The sequence below is a fragment of the Heterocephalus glaber genome, unplaced genomic scaffold (assembly GCF_053883595.1).
Source record: "Heterocephalus glaber isolate CG9 unplaced genomic scaffold, H.glaber_assembly_v1.0 deba00000347, whole genome shotgun sequence".
Lineage (NCBI taxonomy): Eukaryota > Metazoa > Chordata > Mammalia > Rodentia > Bathyergidae > Heterocephalus > Heterocephalus glaber.
The window spans coordinates 39293460-39310725 of NW_028258143.1; the positions used below are offsets into that span (position 1 = coordinate 39293460).

Below are 17266 nucleotides of genomic sequence, written 5' to 3' on the forward strand. Positions count from 1 at the left end.
AGGAATCAGAGGTTCAGGTTTTATTTTGTGTGAATTGTACTGCCTTCACCTCATACCTGTACTTTCTGGAGCAGACCCACTTTCAAACTGATGCTTTGCTTGGGAAGGAGATGCTCAGGGGGCCTTTGTCTCTGATCATTTCCAGGGCCTCAGTAAGAAGACCGGAATCTCCTCAAGCCACCTGCAGGCCCTGTGGATTGGGTATAGCACCGAGGGGCTGTCTGCCGCCCTCGCCTCTCTCCGGAATCTCTACACACCCAATGTGAAGGTGAGCAGCCCTCTGCCCAGGGAGCAGAGCCTGACTTGGCCTGTTTCTTGCTTATTTCTCCTAGCCCTGGCACCAGGTAGTTTTGAGAAGAGCAAGAAGCTTCTAAGAGATACTTTTCCCCGATATAAAACACACATTTTCTTCTAGATCTTCAGCTTTTGCTCTGGCAGGAAGAAATGGGTTCTTGGGCTGCTGAGTGAGCACATGGCGACATTTCAGAGCTTGATGTGATAAAGCAATTTGCAAAGGAAGCCAAAAGTCAAAGGTAGATTTCCAGGGTAACTGGATTTCGCAAGTGTCCTGGGTCACTAATCTGGACCATCTCTTCATGCTTAATAGGAAATTAAGCACTGATGAATGACCCAAAGAGATAGATACACAGAAAAACTATGACTAAAGGTTTCATGTATACACACATGTTTCTGACCATGGAAAGTGTGTTAGATTGGTTGTCTTCTAAGCCAACAACTTCTTTGCTCTGTGGTCAATGGCTTTCATGTCAAAATACAGTGGCATCTCTATCCATGAAGCAATTCTCTTCACTATTCTGATTGCAAATCAAACTGGATGAAAATTGAATCAAATTTCCCCATAAGGTCAGCATTGAACCTAATCTCTGAATTTGATTCAGTTCTTGTTCTACCCAGTTTGTGACCAAAATCGTGGAAAGAATCAGGCTCATGAACCAAGGTACCACTGTATTTTACTCTGCTTTGTGAGATAGATTTTCTTTCCCCATTTAATGCAGTCTGAATATGAAATGCATGTGAAAGCTAAATATCTGGTTAAGGCCACAAAGTAATGTCCAGGACTTTCAGTCTCGGAACTGAGGTCATCTCCCACTGAGCCAGGTCTCTTAAATCTCTCATATGGAATGATCATCATACCTGCCTCCTCTCTTAGCAACACAAAGGAGGCTCGACATCGTCATCCAGTAAAGGCCTAGACCACGCCCTGGCTCAGGAGTTTCCAGGCATCTGAAGTCCACTTCTCCTCACTTATGTTCTTCAGACCCACGTAGGAGAGGGACATATGTGCCAGAAATGGAGCCAATGGGAGCCATGGGGACACTGTTAGGACCCTTTTGTGCCTCATCCTCAGCACCCACACCTTGGGTGTAGGTTGTGGGACTTTGTCTTGTCTCCCAGGTTTGGTTAGAGATGTGTTCTGCTGCTTAGCCCCTTCTGCATCTCCCTGGTGATTTGAGAAGTGAGAGTGTTTCAGAGTTTCCTGAGGCTCCTGAAGAGGACTAGCAGTGCTCTGGAGTCTGGGGATTGCTGACCTAGGACCCTGCTGCCATGGAATAGAGATAGAGCACTGTCCATGGTTGGACCCAGATGTCTTTGTACAGATTAAAAATGCACCTTGTCCCCGGTGGAGCCAGCCCCCATCAGGGTTGCAGGCTGATGGGCAGAGGGTGTGTTGGACTTCAGGGTTGATTCCCTGACCTTGGCTAGGTGACTGAGCAGAGCACTGCTGTAGAACTGCCCTAGGGACCCTGCACTCTGCCCTGCATTGTGCCTGTCCCATTGTATTATCCCTCACCTCCAGACTGGTAGATGTCAGTGCTTAGGTTTCAACTTAACCCACATGCAAGTTTTTATAGGTGGATGGGCAGGAAACCTCTTTTTTTTTTTTTTCCTTCCAGTACTGGGGATTGAACCCAGAGTTTTCCCACTCATCTACCTCCTCAGCCCTTGTTTTTATTTTTCTTTTTTCTTTTGAGATAGGCTCTCCCTAAGTTGCCCAGGCTGGGCTTGAATTTGTGATCTACCTGATACCACACCCAGCTGAAAGCCTTTTATGTATGACAGGCGGAGAGCCAGCTCCCGGCTGCTGCTCCTGGTCAAAGGCAATGCTTACTTTCTAAATGAAGTTACTCTGAAAAAAGAAAGTGGAGGGGATGGCTCTTGAAGTTTAGATTTTCCGTAAAAAGGATGCTATATTAAGAATTTTTTTCACTTAGATTTTATAAAAATTAGAATTTAGGCTATGATAATAACATTGTTTCATCTTTCATGCTAGCTAATAGTGTATCATTTGGCTCCTCCATAATTACTAAAACTATAACAAAGGAGAAAGAAGTAAGAAAAGAATGGCAATATCTGTTTTCAGTACTTTAATGAATTTATTTAACATGGAGAAAAGTAAATGGGAAATGTCATACTCTACTGAATGCGAGTTTTTAAGACACCAAATTAAAAGATACAACATAATAATGCAGTGAGCTTGGCTCTCCTGGGATTATAAATCTTTCTCTTTAAGTATTTGTAATTTTAAGAGTTGTTCATTTTCACTTTGTTTTGTAGAACTCCATTGTCACCTACATTTACAACGTGGTTATAGAACCTTAAGGTTTTCCATTATGCTTCTGGTTATTGCTATTTTTTTTTAATCTTTCAAAGGGAGGAAAAGGTTTTCACAGAATCTTGAGCAAATTATAGTAATTTAAAATTATGCATGCAATTAAGGAACTTTTTTTAAAGAGGGTATTAAATGTTGTCATACAGGAGTGAATGTCATTTTGAGCAATAATTGCAGTTTGCCACTTTGGTAAATTAAAGTGACTTGCTCTAGCATGATTATTTAGTAATTTCAGAGGCATGCCAGTGATTTCTAGCACTATAGCCTCCCTGACCAGGTCAGGGTTGTGCCAGCATGCACCCAGCTGGCCCACTGGGGTCCTTGCTGCTGGCACCTCCAGGCTCCCGTCCAGCTGTTGGTTTTTGCTGTCATGTCTCATAGGAGTGGCTGCCAGCCACAAACTGTAGACTTGAAGAATTCAGGTTGCAATTCTTAGCTCAGCTGAAGGCAGGGAGAACAGGAATGAGACATGCCCTTGGCCTAACTTTCCTTGGCAGGGGCCAGAGGACCAGTCATCTTCTGCATCCCAATTCGAGCACATTTTGTAACAGTCTGGAATAGCTGATGAGGAAACAGTGACTCCCACTTTGTGACCAGGCTGACCAGCACCTCTCCTGTCCCTTGTGATCATTTCACTTTCCCTGCATCCATTGCCCTTTGTGGTTTTCCTGCATTCATTAAATCCATGCATTACAGACAATATTGCCACTTTAAGTGTTAGGCAAGGAGAGCTTATGATGATTGTTGGAAAATATCCATGCAGTTGGGAAAAATTTATAGGATGAATCATGTTACCACCTTCCTTTACACAGCACGGTCCAGCTAGAGCTGCTGCCCTGCCACTGACAGCTCCATGACAGTGACTTGTTTTGTGCTCTGAGCTCATCTTTGTTCTACTTGCTCTGAGCCTCACTGTTCTCACCTATAAAATGGAAAGGACGAAAGACCCTGTCTCTCAGATTGATCAAAAACCTCATGCTAAAGCTCTTGGAAAAGAGCCTGGCATTTCTTATATGCCCAGGTGAGGTGTTTTTAATTGGTGCTTTGCCTCATCTCTGGAAACGGTGGCTGCTGCAGATACCTGGGAACTTCTGGATGGGCCTAGTAAAGGTGGTGAACAGGAGCTGCCTGCCTGGAACCTGACAGTTTCTGGTGAGTCAGGCCTGTCCTCCATCCTGTGGAATCTCCCTGCTTCCCTGTGCTCTGAACAGCCTGGGTAGGGAGAAGGCAGATGTTTAGGTTACCAGGGACCTGTGCTTTTATCCCTTCTGAAGAATCCACAAAAGTGATTGTAACAGTAGCAATTAATACTTATTTAGCACCTCTGAGACACTGAGTGCCATGCTAAATGCTTTATGTACATGTGTATACCTAGACGCTTTCTCTTTACACACCCATTTTTAATCTTCACAATCATTCCCTGAAGTGAAACTGTTTCTACTCCACTTTTCAGCTGCAGGAATACAGGCTTAGGGTTGGTAGCATTCCCCAATTCACAGGCTGGAGAGCTACCTGAAGCTCAGCACGCCCATACCATGTCAGCAGATGTGTTCATCATTGGATGTGTTTACAGACCTGCCTGCCGAGTATACTCACTGGGGAGCTCTGGGTGCCACAGCCTCAGTCCCAGTTAAGTCAGAATCTCCAAGGGTGGGGCCCAGGCACTGGAAACTTTCAGGTCCCCTGGGGTTTCAAGGCACAGCAGGTTGAGAACCACAGGTCAGGGAGGATCCATAAACTAGTGGGAGGTTATAGGGTAAAAATACCTGCATCACTGTACCAACAAAAGAAGTTTTTTTCCAGGAGTGAGTGGATAAAGCATGAATTTATGACAAACATCTTTAGGAAGGCTCTGCTTTTAAGCACATAACTTCCAGGTGAAGTCTTGTAGGGACTGAATGTATATCTTCCAACATTGTTTGCAAAGAGAAGTTGTTGGGCAGAATGTGATGGTGTCCTGCTTGTTTTTTAGGAGACAGCTGCAGCATAGAGAGGTTGAGTAATTTTCTGACAGTCAGACAGTGAGTTAAAGTGACTATTTGAGAATTCAGACCGCTCAATGGGTCTCAAGAAAGGATGGGGTTGGTAAGTTGGGGACATATTAACTGGCCCAGCCATCATCCAGGGAATTTACAAACTATCCTGTCTTGTGGTGCCCCACCCCTGTGGTCTATTTCTGTGCTTGTAGGTCATCTATACTCTTGGGCTTGAGAATAAAATTTCCAAGTACTCCTTTAGCGTAACCTTATTCTTGCCATACTGCTAATGGTTATTTAAAGGGGAATGATTTAAAGCCCTTTAGCACTTAGAATTTTAAAACACATTTGATTTATATTTGAATCTGGTGGTATTATTAAGAGTAAACCTATGTAGCTTGGTCACAGACAGAATTAGGTCATTAACCTGAGTCTCACATTAACTGTTGGTGTTAGGACAGGAAACCTTTTTCTGATCTCTTCCCCACCATGTGTTCTCTGCCTTCCCATGCACAAGTGCTGGTTGGGAGTGGGAGGCAGGAGGCCGGTTTGGTGCCAACCTGGGTCTGGCTACTTGATGGTGCTTGTGGTAGAGTAAACAACTAGGCTGATGGTCAGGTTGCCTGCTGGCTCCACGGGGCCTCCTTGTCGCTTTTTTATGTGGCTTGTCCTTGCTTATGTGTAAGTGATGGTTGCAGAGGTGTGGCTATCCTTGTCCTTGGGGGCCTTTTCATGCCTGACTTCTACTCTGTGAACTTCTGCCAGGTGCAGTGGACCTAGCCAGGAGACAGTGTGCTGAGGGGTGGAGAGTGCTGAGGTTGGTTTGTGCACGGGGAGGGGTATTCTATGCAGCATGTGGCACTTTTCTCGGGTCCTAGTGTTGGAGCAGAGACCCATCGAGAGCGATCCTTTGACACTTGTGCCTGTGCGATAAGGGGACCTAGAAGAGCAGGGGCCATCAGGCTAGAGCATGCTCAGCATTATTTTGGAGTATGACTCTGGGCTGGGGTGCTTCAGTGGGGGACTCCAGGGGAAGGACATCTGAGAGAAGGTCTGAGAGGAAGCTGGAGTCCCAGTTCTTGGGTTCAAGCTTCAGCAGTAACCAAGGCATTTCAGATTTTACATGTTGAATTCTAACTTGTCAGTATGTCATTGTACACCCCAGCTTCACAATCTGGTAGTATCAATCTCCCACACCTATCAGTTTGTAAATATTATGTCAGCTGCTATAGTGGACACATGTCACTGAAGTACACTGAATTTTATAAGCCTGTCATCTTTCTGTACCTTTTAATGATCCTCGTGTGTCTCCAGTCATATAAATGACACTGTCTCCTTGGTTTTCACATCTAACGGGCAGCCCTGAAGTCGTCCCAGGACTTGCCATGGGGAGTGAAGGGTGCAGGTCAGTAGCAGTGAAAGGAACCACTGCAAAAAACCTACTGGGCATCTCAGCGGGTGTTGAGGGAACATCATGTCTTTCTGGTGACCTGGAGATTTGAAGGAAATATTGATATAGCTGAAATTTGCGTATGTTCAGTGATTTTATTTTGAAATCTGTAGATAAAATATTTTCCTTGATATCTCGATCCCAGACGTTGAGTGGATGGTGGGTGTAGTAATTAGCAGAAGCAGTAGAAGAGTCTCTAGTAGTATCGTGTTGCCAACAGTCCTCTGATTATTGCTTAACTGTCAGAAAATGAAGTTCCGATTTTTGTTTAGGTTAAATAGGGATTTTTTGAAGTATGATTCCCAAACCAACAGCATCAGTGTCTCACGGGAACTCATTAAAAATGTACCACCCAAACCTCCTGAATCAGAAGGGGGAGCCCAGGGTTTGTGCCTTCTTAAAGTTTTATTTTCAGTTGTGATAAAACGCATAAGAGGAAATTTACCATTTTAAGTGCACCATTCAATAAAGTATATTTACATTGTTGTGCAGTAAATCTCTCGAACTTTTCATCTTGCAAAAAAAACCTCTGTATGCATTAAACAACTCTTAATTTCCCCTTTCCCCAGGACATGAAATCCATGCCACTTTATATCTGTATGATTTTGACCACTCTAGCACTAAGTAGTGTCATACAGTGCCCTTTTGCATCTGACTTATTTAACTTATAATATCTTCATCTGCATCTCTATTGTTTCACGTGTCAGAAATTTCTTCCTTTTGAACTCGAATAATATTCCACTATATGTTTGTACCACATTTTCTAAAACTGTTCATCTTTAGTTGGGCACTGGAGTTGCTTCTGCCTCTTGCCCTTTGTGAAAGATGCTGCAGTGAACATAGGTGTGAAAAAAGCTCTTTGAGATCCAGCTTTCAGTTATTTTGGATATATATCCAGATATGTAATTGCTGGCTCATAGAGTATTTTTTTTTTTAAGTTTTGGAGAGAACCATCAATTTTCCATTATGGCTGTACCATTTTACTTTCCCACCAGTGAAAAATGTGCATTATTCACATATTCCCTGTGTTGGTGCTGGTACACACATCTAAGATTAAAATTTTACAAAAAGTTGAGGATACTGCCCTTCTCCACAAAGGTTGTTGAGGCTAGCATGCATGTGAGAAATTAATCTTGTTGGGGACATTGTCCAACAGGTGAGCCGTCTCCTGATTTTGGCGGGGGCCAATGTGAACTATAGGACAGAGGTGTTGAACAATGCCCCCATCCTGTGCGTCCAGTCTCACCTCGGCCACGAGGAAGTCATCATCCTGCTCCTGGAATTTGGCGCCTGCCTGGATGGCATGTCAGAGAACGGCATGACTGCGCTGTGCTATGCGGCAGCTGCTGGCCACATGAAGCTGGTGTGTCTGCTGATAAAGAAGGGGGCAAAGGTAAGCAGCAGCCTTCCTCACTGTGGGTCTGGCCAGGGCATGGGCTAGGGGTGGGAACCGTCTTCCTGTCATTGCTGGAATTGTTACCCAAAGGCCAGCCTCCCTTGTCTCTGCACTGTTGAATTGCAGCAAATTGAGGACCTGCAGCAGGAGTGGAGAGGGTGGGGCTGCACTGCAGTCAGTTGTATGTTGGGCGGGGGGGGGGGGGGGGAGCTCAGGAGAGAGGTGGGCCGAGTGTGCTCCTAAGCTGTTTCTCTGCTTAATGTTGAAACATTAAGAGGCACCAGGGAAACTAGCCATGGGCATGCGTGGGGCATCTTTTCAAAGCCTGCAGGTGCCAATAGCTAGATCTTAACTATAGAATTTAACATGGCCCCACCATTGGTTGCAAAGATTTTAGGTGTTTTCTTTTATTCCCCTTTTCCTCCTCTCATCCCATTTTATTCTCTGTCCTCTTAAAACAGTCATGTGAGCGCTCCAGGGTCTTAGAAGCCATGTGCTTGAGCTACTCATCATCTCTCTATTTGCCGGTTAGGACACAGGGCACGTTACTGAGCCCTGATGACTCAGGCTGCTTCTCATTTTCCAGGTGGGAACCACAGCAGAATTACCCACAGTGCTGCTTGCTGTGTGAGCCATAAATCAGTTTCCAAACTGTCAGTGTTAATTAATATATTAAGTGAGAGGATGCCCAGCTCACAGTAAACTCCTTCTAGGTTTACTATAAACTTTTTGTGGGCAGATGTGTCTTTTGAATAACAGATAAATCACTAATAATTGTCTTTCACCCATTTAGTTAATTAGGAGATTTAAAGATTAAAAACAACAACAACACAGAACATTAGGCTATGGTAGCTATGGGATTTCTGTGTCTGTTTGTCTCTCTCTCTGTCACTCAAACTCAACATTTGAGAAATGTGAACTTCAACTTGTGGAGGAAGGGTAATGTTTGGCTCAGCTTTGGCAGTGGTGCCTCACTGCTGCATACCACACACTTCCGTTTTTCACATGCCAGCTTGGCTTTACTCTTTGGCTTTACTCTGGGTCTGGGCCGAGCAGCACCCCTCCCATCACAACTGAAAGTTCTCTCTCTTTCTTTTCTTTTTTTTTTTTTTTGGTACCGGGGATTGAACTCAGGACCTTGCGCTTTCAAGGCAGGAGCCAGAACCACTGAGCTAAATCCCCGGCAAATTGAAAGTTCTGTAGGAGGAAGCCAGCCATCATGTTGGTGGCTCTTGCAAAGCCTTTGGATGAGGATTCAGAGCTCCTCGGAATTTGCAAGCATCGTGGGACTAGGTCCTAGAATCCTCTTCAGCCCCAGCATTCCCTGGTGTAGACAGAGATGGGCTGCCTGCTGCCTGAGGCCTTTGGGGAATTTTTGAGAAGGCTGTCATTATATAGTTCAGACTAGCCTTGGACTTGCAATGTAGCCCAAGCTGGCCTTGAACTCATAACCCCCTTGCCTCAGCTTCCTGAGTATTGGGATTATAGAGACCCTTTGGGGCTTTAGCAGGTGTGCAGCTCCCACACACTCTTCCTTGCTGGCTGGCTGCCCTCCCCAGTTTTGTGGCCCACCTCTTTACATGCCAGCATGTCGCAGGTTCCCTGCCTGCACAGCCTCCCTTCCTGGACTTCCCCATTCAGAGTTACGCTTTCTAGATCCTGCCCAGTCCTCTATGGCTGCCCTGCTTCAGTGACCAAAGAATTGTTCTTCTCCCCCAAATCATGGTTCCTTCACAGCAGGCACCACCCAGGCACCCAGTTGGGACGCACAGGACTTTGTTATAGTGTGGGCCTGTGTCCTCATACACATTCCCAGGAGAGCCTCGAGCTCCATGCAGTTTCTTGGATATTTGGTAGGGGGGTATTCTGTGAACATTGGTCCTGTGAAGGGTCTCTGATGCCTGGATCCGTGCTCTCATTGCCATGAAGAAAGTTAGGCTTCAGTGCAGTCCAGGAAGAGGAGTGGGAATGCAGACCTGCATCCATTTGCACCCAATGGGGTTTGCACACAGTGCTTGAGTCACCTGCCTTTTCAAAGGAAAGAGAGTACTTACCTGTGTCCTCCCCTGCTCTTACCCACAGGTGGACCACTTGGATAAGAAAGGCCAGTGTGCGCTTGTCCATAGCGCACTGCGGGGCCATGGCGACATTCTCCAGTACCTGCTGACCTGTGAGTGGTCGATGGGCCCTCCCCAGCCCAGCACACTGAGGAAGAGCCAAGCCTTGCAGCAGGCACTGACGGCAGCAGCCAGCATGGGCCACAGCTTGGTGAGTGGGCCACAGGTTCCTTCCTGGGAAAGGGAGGCTGCGGCCCAGGGGTCATCTGTTTTCTCCAGTTGCCATCTTCTAAGCTGTGAGCTTAAGGAAATGAATGGAAGATGAGGATTCTCAGAACTAGCCATTTGCTCTGGTCACATGTTTAGGGCTTCTGTGAGCATCACACCTTCTTACAAGCGAGGCCTGCGCTCTTCTGTGAATGTGATGGGACAGGCCGGTTTGCTCTTCCCGTGTGAGGCCTCTCCCCTTATGCTCACTCTACACTCTTCCTCCTGCTTCCCTCTCCCTTCCCTTATACTACTTTTACCTCTACCCTGCTGTCTTACATTTTTTCCCTTTGATTAATTTTTTTGTCCTTGTAATCTTTTAAAAATAATCACATGGAATCCTAGTTCTGAAATCATTCTTGAGCATTTGAAGGGTTTTTTAAAAATAGAACTTTAATGCTTTGATAGCATTTAAGAATGCTTGTCATCTGCAGTTCCTACCCTGAAGGAAAACTCAAGCAGCGGTTAAATAGAGCATTTATTTCTGGTAGATGTCGGTATTCCTCAATTTGAAGATTTAATTGTCATTTCCTGACCTGTGTCTAAGCTTTGTGATTTTAATAACATTTTACTCATGCTCTTTCATGTGCTTCTCACTGTATTATCTTCAAGCAATTAGAGGTGCCAGCATTTGGTAAGATTCTTTTCCCAAAATGGCATAAACTAAATTTGCATGCCAAGCTGGATGCCTGACATTTGGCACTTAAACACAGGGCAGAAACATACAAGTAAGCACAGCTGGCTGGCTGACTTTTGGCGTTTAAAACGCTGAAAGCTCATGTCATAAATATACAGAGAGAGTGTTAAGTACACATATTATAAATGTAGATGTTTTTCCTTTCTAAACTGTTCCCTAAATCTAACTGCGTCTTGAATGTGAAAATTCACCATGGGGAGGGCATTGGACACCATGTGTAGGTATAACCTTTGCCTCAGTTCATGTTCTCCCCTCATTTTAAAATTGGCCAGAAGGAATGTCTAGCAAAATCCATCTCAGCACAGCCAGTAACCACTTCATGGAAAAAAGCAGGACTTATCTGCCAGAGACTTGAAAGGTACATTGGTTTGTTAATGTTGTTGTCCGAATTAGATGCTACGAACAGTACACACTCACTCTTAGAGTTCTCACAGACAGAATTCTAAAGTTAAGGTGGGAGGAGGCCAGTGTTCCTTTGGCAGGCTCTAATGGGAGAGTCTTCTACCTCCCTACCACATGCTTTTTTTTTTTTTAATTTTTATTTTGAGACAAAGTCTTGCTAAGTTGCCCAGAGTGGGCTCAAACTTGTGGTCCTCCTACCTCATTCTGGGCTTACAGGTGTGCACCACTGTGCCTAATTCTTCTCTAGCTTCTTGAGGCTACCTGGATCCTCAGCCCATGGTCTCTTCTCCAACTTCAAAGTGGGTCTCTCTTACCTCATTCCGTCTCCTCCTTCCTCTGACCCTGATTCCTCCTATGCTCTTTTTAGAACTGCTGTGGACTTATAAGGCAAATAGCAGATACACTGTGCACACTGGTAATTCAGGATAATCATTCCATTTTAAGATCAGTAATCATATCTGCAGTTCTGACATTTAAAGGAACATTCATAGATTTGTGGGATTAGTGGACATGTTTCAGAACTACTACTCAGGCTACCTTTGCGAGGATGAAGATGGCTTTGACTTCCTCTCCTCTTGGTGCTCTTGCTCAGGGTGAACACTGGTTGTGGTCTGGGGCACAGATCTTCTGGCTCCCTGAGAGCCCACTTTCCTGCCCCCATACCTGTAATCTAACCTACTCTTTAGCAGGAAAATGCCCAGAAGGGAAAAGAACAATGCTGCCAGTCTGAAAATCATTTGGACAATAGTTTTTTGGTTATAAAATATATCTTCTTATTTTCCTTCCTTGTAAAAAATGGATTGACCATCATCTGGTGATTTATGCAGAAAGTGCACTTTATGTGATCTGCTGTGTCCTTTGTTGATTAGGCTGGCATATTTGGGTCAGGTTGGAATTCATTAGAATTCTGAGTACCTAGTAATCCTGAACAGTATTGCTGAAATTCACTGAGATTTTTTTTTTAATTCTTCTGCAAGTGAAAGTGTGAATAGCATACGAATTATGCTTGAAAATGGTTTTCATTTTATTTTCTCTCCTAGTGCAGTATGAGACAATAATGGTTAAAAAACAACACTCTTTCCTTTGATGTATGGGGTATAATAAGCACCTATTGCTATGAGAACTCATTAAATCACCTTGCCACTTCTGACAGGTGGTCCAGTGCTTGCTGGGAATGGAAGAGGAACATGAAATAGAAGTCAATGGCACTGACACGTTGTGGGGGGAAACAGGTAATTATGCTTCCTCTGCTTGTAGTTCCGGCAGCTTGCCTCATGTTGGAGCCTCCATTGTGGCCTAATTGTCTTAAGACTGACTTGTGATGCATGTAGACCTATTTTTATTTTATTGCAAGGCATTTGAAGTTTAAGGCTTTTTTAACTTTTCAAACAAGCAGTAAAGCTTTGCTAGAAGCATATAAAATTTGAATCATTTGACTTAGACCGGGAGTTGCCATGCCTCTGAGAAATGTCATATGGAAATAAGTAAGGTATTCTAGTTTGCAAAGTTGTCACTTGTCCTAACCCATCTGATTGTCCTGTGACTCATGCAAAATGGGCCACGCAGGACCTTCCATCTCCATTTTAGGTGAATCAAAGATAGTTCAGTAGGGAGCATTGGGCTTGCCTTGCTTGTAGGATGAGAGCAGAGGTCAGGCCTCAGAGGCCCTATCTGAAATACTGAATGCAGTGGACAGAGTCCGTTTCCAGTGGTTTGGGATGTGTGTGTTTAACTAGAGTGGGAAGAAGCCAGAAGTGAGTGCATTTTAATGGATTAAAAATTTAATCCATTAGATTAGATTAAAATTTAGTTAATGAACACAATGTTGCTTTGAAACTTTCTACTTGAATTGATTAAAAATCTAAAACTTTAAATCGTGAGTTGTTTTTTAGTAGATGTAACTAGGAGTGTTTCATGTGCATTTTCAGGCTGTGTTCTGTATATGTACATAGTATATGTGATTTCCATTTTTCTTGCACCAGATTTGTTTCCAAATGGTTTGAAATTATTTTCTTAATAAGGGAGATGGTGGTGTGGAGGGATTATTAGGGAACTCACCATTAGGAAAGGCCTCAGATTTTCCTGGTGGGAGTGTAGGCCTGCCCTTCCGAGCCACACAGTGCCCTCTAGGGCTGGATCCTGTCACTTCCTGTGGGAGCGGCAGAGGAGCCGGCCAGGGCCTGGACTGTGGGGAAACCACTGGACTCCAGAGGGTGTGAGCTACGTGTGGTGCCAGAAGTGTGGAGACTTACCTATTACCTTGAGCTCTTTCTGGAGTCCTTCCCCACCCTCTTAAATAATGCAGGTTATTCTGTAACTTGTTGAAAGAACAGTTTCCATCAGTTCTCTGTTGTGTCATGGGCAGCAGCATAGCAAAGTAGATAAGAACATGACTCTGCTGGTAGCCAAAAAGTCTGAATCCCCACTCCCTCATTGCCTGCTAAAGCACCTTTGAATAAATTTCTTTGCCTCCTTGTCAAATGGGGCAAATAATGTCTGCCTTTTAGTAGTGAGGCTAAGACTGAGGTAAAGGCAGCCTTACCCAAGTGTCCCCAGTGATGAGAAGCTCAGGAGCATGGGCCCTGTGTGTTCCAATTCCCGAGGTCTAGGGAGAGCCATGACCCTGTGTTCTCAGCAAGCATCATGGCTCCTAGTGTCATGAAAAAGAGAACTGCTGCAGAGCAGTGAAGGGGGACTGGCACACATTGCCACTGAGGATAGGTATCCCCAGGGGCAGTAGGAGGAATATCACTTCCTTACTTCAAGTGGCATTATCGAGCTGTTAGCTTTCAAGATGACTTTTTTTTTCTCTTTCTGGAAGAAAAACCCGAAGAAGGATTGACTTCTAGGATTCTATGGGAGCTCCATGTTTTTTTCACTCAATGACCAGTCCTGAATTTTAGCATTTTCTCCCTGAGATTCTGTCAAAAAAATGTATGTGAGAAACTGCAGACCTCCCTCCAATCTTTTTTTTTTTTTTTTAAAGCAATATCCCCCAGTTTGCGTAGGTGAGAAGTATGGGCTGGGTTCTCTGTTTTTAGCCTATACTGTAGGTATTGACCTGAGCTGTGATCTCATTGGAGACACAGGTGTTTCCAGGCATGGAGGTTGTTGGCACAATTCTTGTCCTGGTAGTTGTCCCACTGGTCTTGGTGAAAAGATACAGAATAGTTCAGCCCCTCTATTGCAAAGTCTCATATACACCTTCAGACTACTCTGTGGGGTGCGACACACTTACCACTTTCTATGGCAGGCATTGAGGTGAATTTCATCAGCCAAGAGTGGTTTTTTTTTTTTTTTGAGAAGCTTTTAAAATTCTTAACATTTAAGCAAAGAAAATGCATGCTAAACACTATTTTTCAGGCCTAAAGAGCTATGGCAGGTCTCAGCACACTGCATGTGAATAAAACCAGCCTTATCTTCTCTCTGTAGTCTTTTCTTTTGGTACTTGTGCAGACTGTGAACCTAGGGCACCATGTATGCTATGTAAGCGCTCTTCCAGTGAGCCACATCCCCAACCTTTTTTACTTTTTGAGACAAAGTCTCGAGTTCCCGAGGATAGGCTCAAATTTGCGTTCCTCTTGCCTCAGCCTTCCCTATAGCTGGAAAGATTGCAATGCACCACTATGCCTGGCTCTCTCTGTGTTTTCTTATGGTATCTTTCACCTGTGCTTCAAAAATGACCCCTACTTTCTACCCTAAGGCCCCCTACTTTCCAAGTGTTTGTTGAGGGAGTACTTTGAAATATTTTGGAGGAAGTAGTTTTAGATGAGAGAACATTGGCACATATGGGGCTTTACTTGAGTGTTTACCACACTCACCAGATGAGGTCTGTGCTTGGGATTTGGCTGTGTGCAGTCGTGTTCCATGACTCCGAATGGAATGAAAGTGGACGAGGCAGGCTCAGAGGCAGCCTGCAGAGAACCATAGGCTGTGATGGTGATGGCACGAGTGAGCACCTCTACTTGCAGTCCTGGTTCTCCCCAAGCCTCCCCCATAAGCAACAGACCCCAGCAGCCTCCCAGCCTGCGTGTGATGTACTGCCTGGCACACGGCTCTCAATGCCATCGGAACCCTCAGAACTGAAAGCAAATGTTTGCTCTGTGGTTTTGTTTGGTGCTTCTTCCTGGGTGCTCTCAGTGGTGCTTTGTGTCCAGAACACCCAGACTGGCCCTGGTCAGTTGTTAGCTGCAGCACAAGGACAGAATCCCAAGAGGGACTCCTGTGTAGGGTGTGGGAGGTTGGCGGAACAGTAGGAAGCTTTGTATAAATGATGGAGTCCTCATTTCTCCCGGAACCTTGTTTACTTTTATGCAAGTCTGTTCAGTAAGATTTAGCTACAAATAGCTTGGCTTTAAGGTGCTGGCTGATGGGGTTCCCAGGAAGTCTCCCCATCTGGGTTCAGCTCCCCTCCTGGTGGTGAAGGGCGTGAGTTTTCTGTGAGCATGTTGTCTCCTGTGCAGCACAGCTGCTTGCCAACCTCTGCCCTGCTCTCAGCTGGGGTTCAGAGGTGGGGGTGCTAAATGCGTGCTCAGGGCCTCTCTGAGGTCCAGCCAGGAGAGACTTCTGCCCTTTTACATTTCAGGAGGGTGGTTGTCATGCCCGTTACTGATTAGAAGCAGTGAGTTCCCAGCAGAAGGGATGGCAGTTGCCAGGCAGGGAGGACAGGGAACAGTAGGCCGTCACTCAGGGCAAAGGGGCAGGGTGGCTGGAGCAGGGGCAGACCAGAGCCCTTGTGCCTGAGCCTCTCAGCGCTGTGGCCCCTGAGTCATACACATCGTTCCATGTAGAGATGGTTCCCATCTTAGGTTTAAAGAGACAAGAAGTATATAATAGATTTTGAAGGCATTCATTTACCATGAAAAGTGTTTAGTCTCAGTTTGTTGCAGTAAACTCATGGGCTTAAAGAATTCCGCAGACTGTCCTACTGATTTTGGAGAGCGAAAGGCTGCACTTGGGGATGCTTTCCTTTTCATCAGTGTCTGGTGCCTTTCTCTGCTTGTCTATCTGATGTTCAGAGACCAGCCCTTCAGCATCGGTTCTGTAGTTCCAGTAGCTCTTTAGATGCCCTCCTCCTTACACCCCGTGGGGAAAAACAATGAATGTGACCCAGCTAAAGAAGGCACAGAGCAAGTGAGGAGCCGCTAGCTGTGTTGCCCTGGAGGCTGTGGAGACCTCGGCTCTGTGACATTTCCCAGACTCGGACAGACGATGGGCCTGTAGTTTCTGGGCAGCCTGAAACGTGGCAAGAGCCTGTTGGATGCTCAGTCTCAGGCATTCCACAGCCATGACTGTTAGCAGTGGCTCCCACGGAGTCCTCGCTGAATTGAGTTACTGTTTCCCTGTCAGTGTTTGATGCAGAGCAGCCTAAACTGAAATGACCAGGGATGCTTAGCTGATGACCTCATGCTGTGAGAACTGTCAGAGGACTGTGTTTCCAGACTCCAGGCCACCCTTAAGTGTGTGCCTCTGCTCTGTGCTTCCCTGCCCTGAGTGAAGGAAACTGCAACTCTTCTGTCCCGGCATCTGCCCATTTATGTGCCTGGGTGCCTGTCTTCTGAGGAAAGGCTTCCTCGCCATTCTCCTCAGCTCACCTTGCAGTTCCCTTCTCAGGGCTCACCATTAAGTCTTCTTTTTGATGCCTTCGCCTTCTTTTTGGTGGTACTGGGGATTGAACCCAGGGCCTTCACACTGTGCTACATCTCCAAGCCCCTTTTTATTTTTGTTTTGAGACAGGATGATTGCCTGTCCTGATGCTATCCCTGGAGAGCATTTTGTAACGTGGAGATGTTGTCTCTGTGCTGTCCAACACTGTAGCCGTGTGTGGAGACCGAGCACTTGAAATGCAACCTGTGCAGCTGTGTTTTAAAGTCTTATTTTATCTTCATGTATTTAAATTTAAGTACCTAATTGGGCAGGCAGTGCTGGTCTAGTCCAGGGCTTGTCATGTAAGTGTTGACTGAGTAGGCAAGTAGATTTAAAGAAAATGAATCCATACAGTTTTTAGAACAGGTGATGTTCAGTTTGTACAATTACTTGGGGGGCATACTTGCTGGAGGTGGGGAAGGGGAAGGAACCTGGCACTCTTAGGGACTCGGTGAGCCGAGTTTTGGTGTCATTGCCCAGGATCGTCCTGCTGGATTCCAGGATGGCTCAGATCCTCTTGTCTGTGCCAGGGGCCCAGGTGGCTGCTGGGTGTGTCACTACCTGGTGTGCTATGGGCACAGGTGACGTCCTATCAGTTAGTTGCCCTGAAATACTTCATGTAAAGCATTAGGTCTTTTGGGTTAAGGCGGTGCTATTTTAATTGGTGAATGCTTTCCAAAGAAGTTTAGTGATTATAAGTAATTGGTCCCTATTGCCAAAGTTGTTGGCTGCCTAAGACTTAA

At 45.4% G+C, this 17266-nt stretch overlaps 1 protein-coding gene across 12 annotated transcripts in view; it reads left to right on the forward strand.

Moving 5' to 3' along the window:
• Window positions 1–17266, forward strand: part of Tanc1 (tetratricopeptide repeat, ankyrin repeat and coiled-coil containing 1) — a 250878-nt gene that overhangs the window by 212439 nt on the left and 21173 nt on the right. For all 12 annotated transcript variants that reach the window (XM_004835897.3, XM_021265939.2, XM_087199193.1 and 9 more), the window contains 4 exons: window positions 146–268; window positions 7215–7451; window positions 9537–9722; window positions 12031–12109. In XM_004835897.3, coding sequence (XP_004835954.3) covers window positions 146–268; window positions 7215–7451; window positions 9537–9722; window positions 12031–12109 — 625 coding nt within the window. The remainder of the gene's footprint in view (window positions 1–145; window positions 269–7214; window positions 7452–9536; window positions 9723–12030; window positions 12110–17266) is intronic.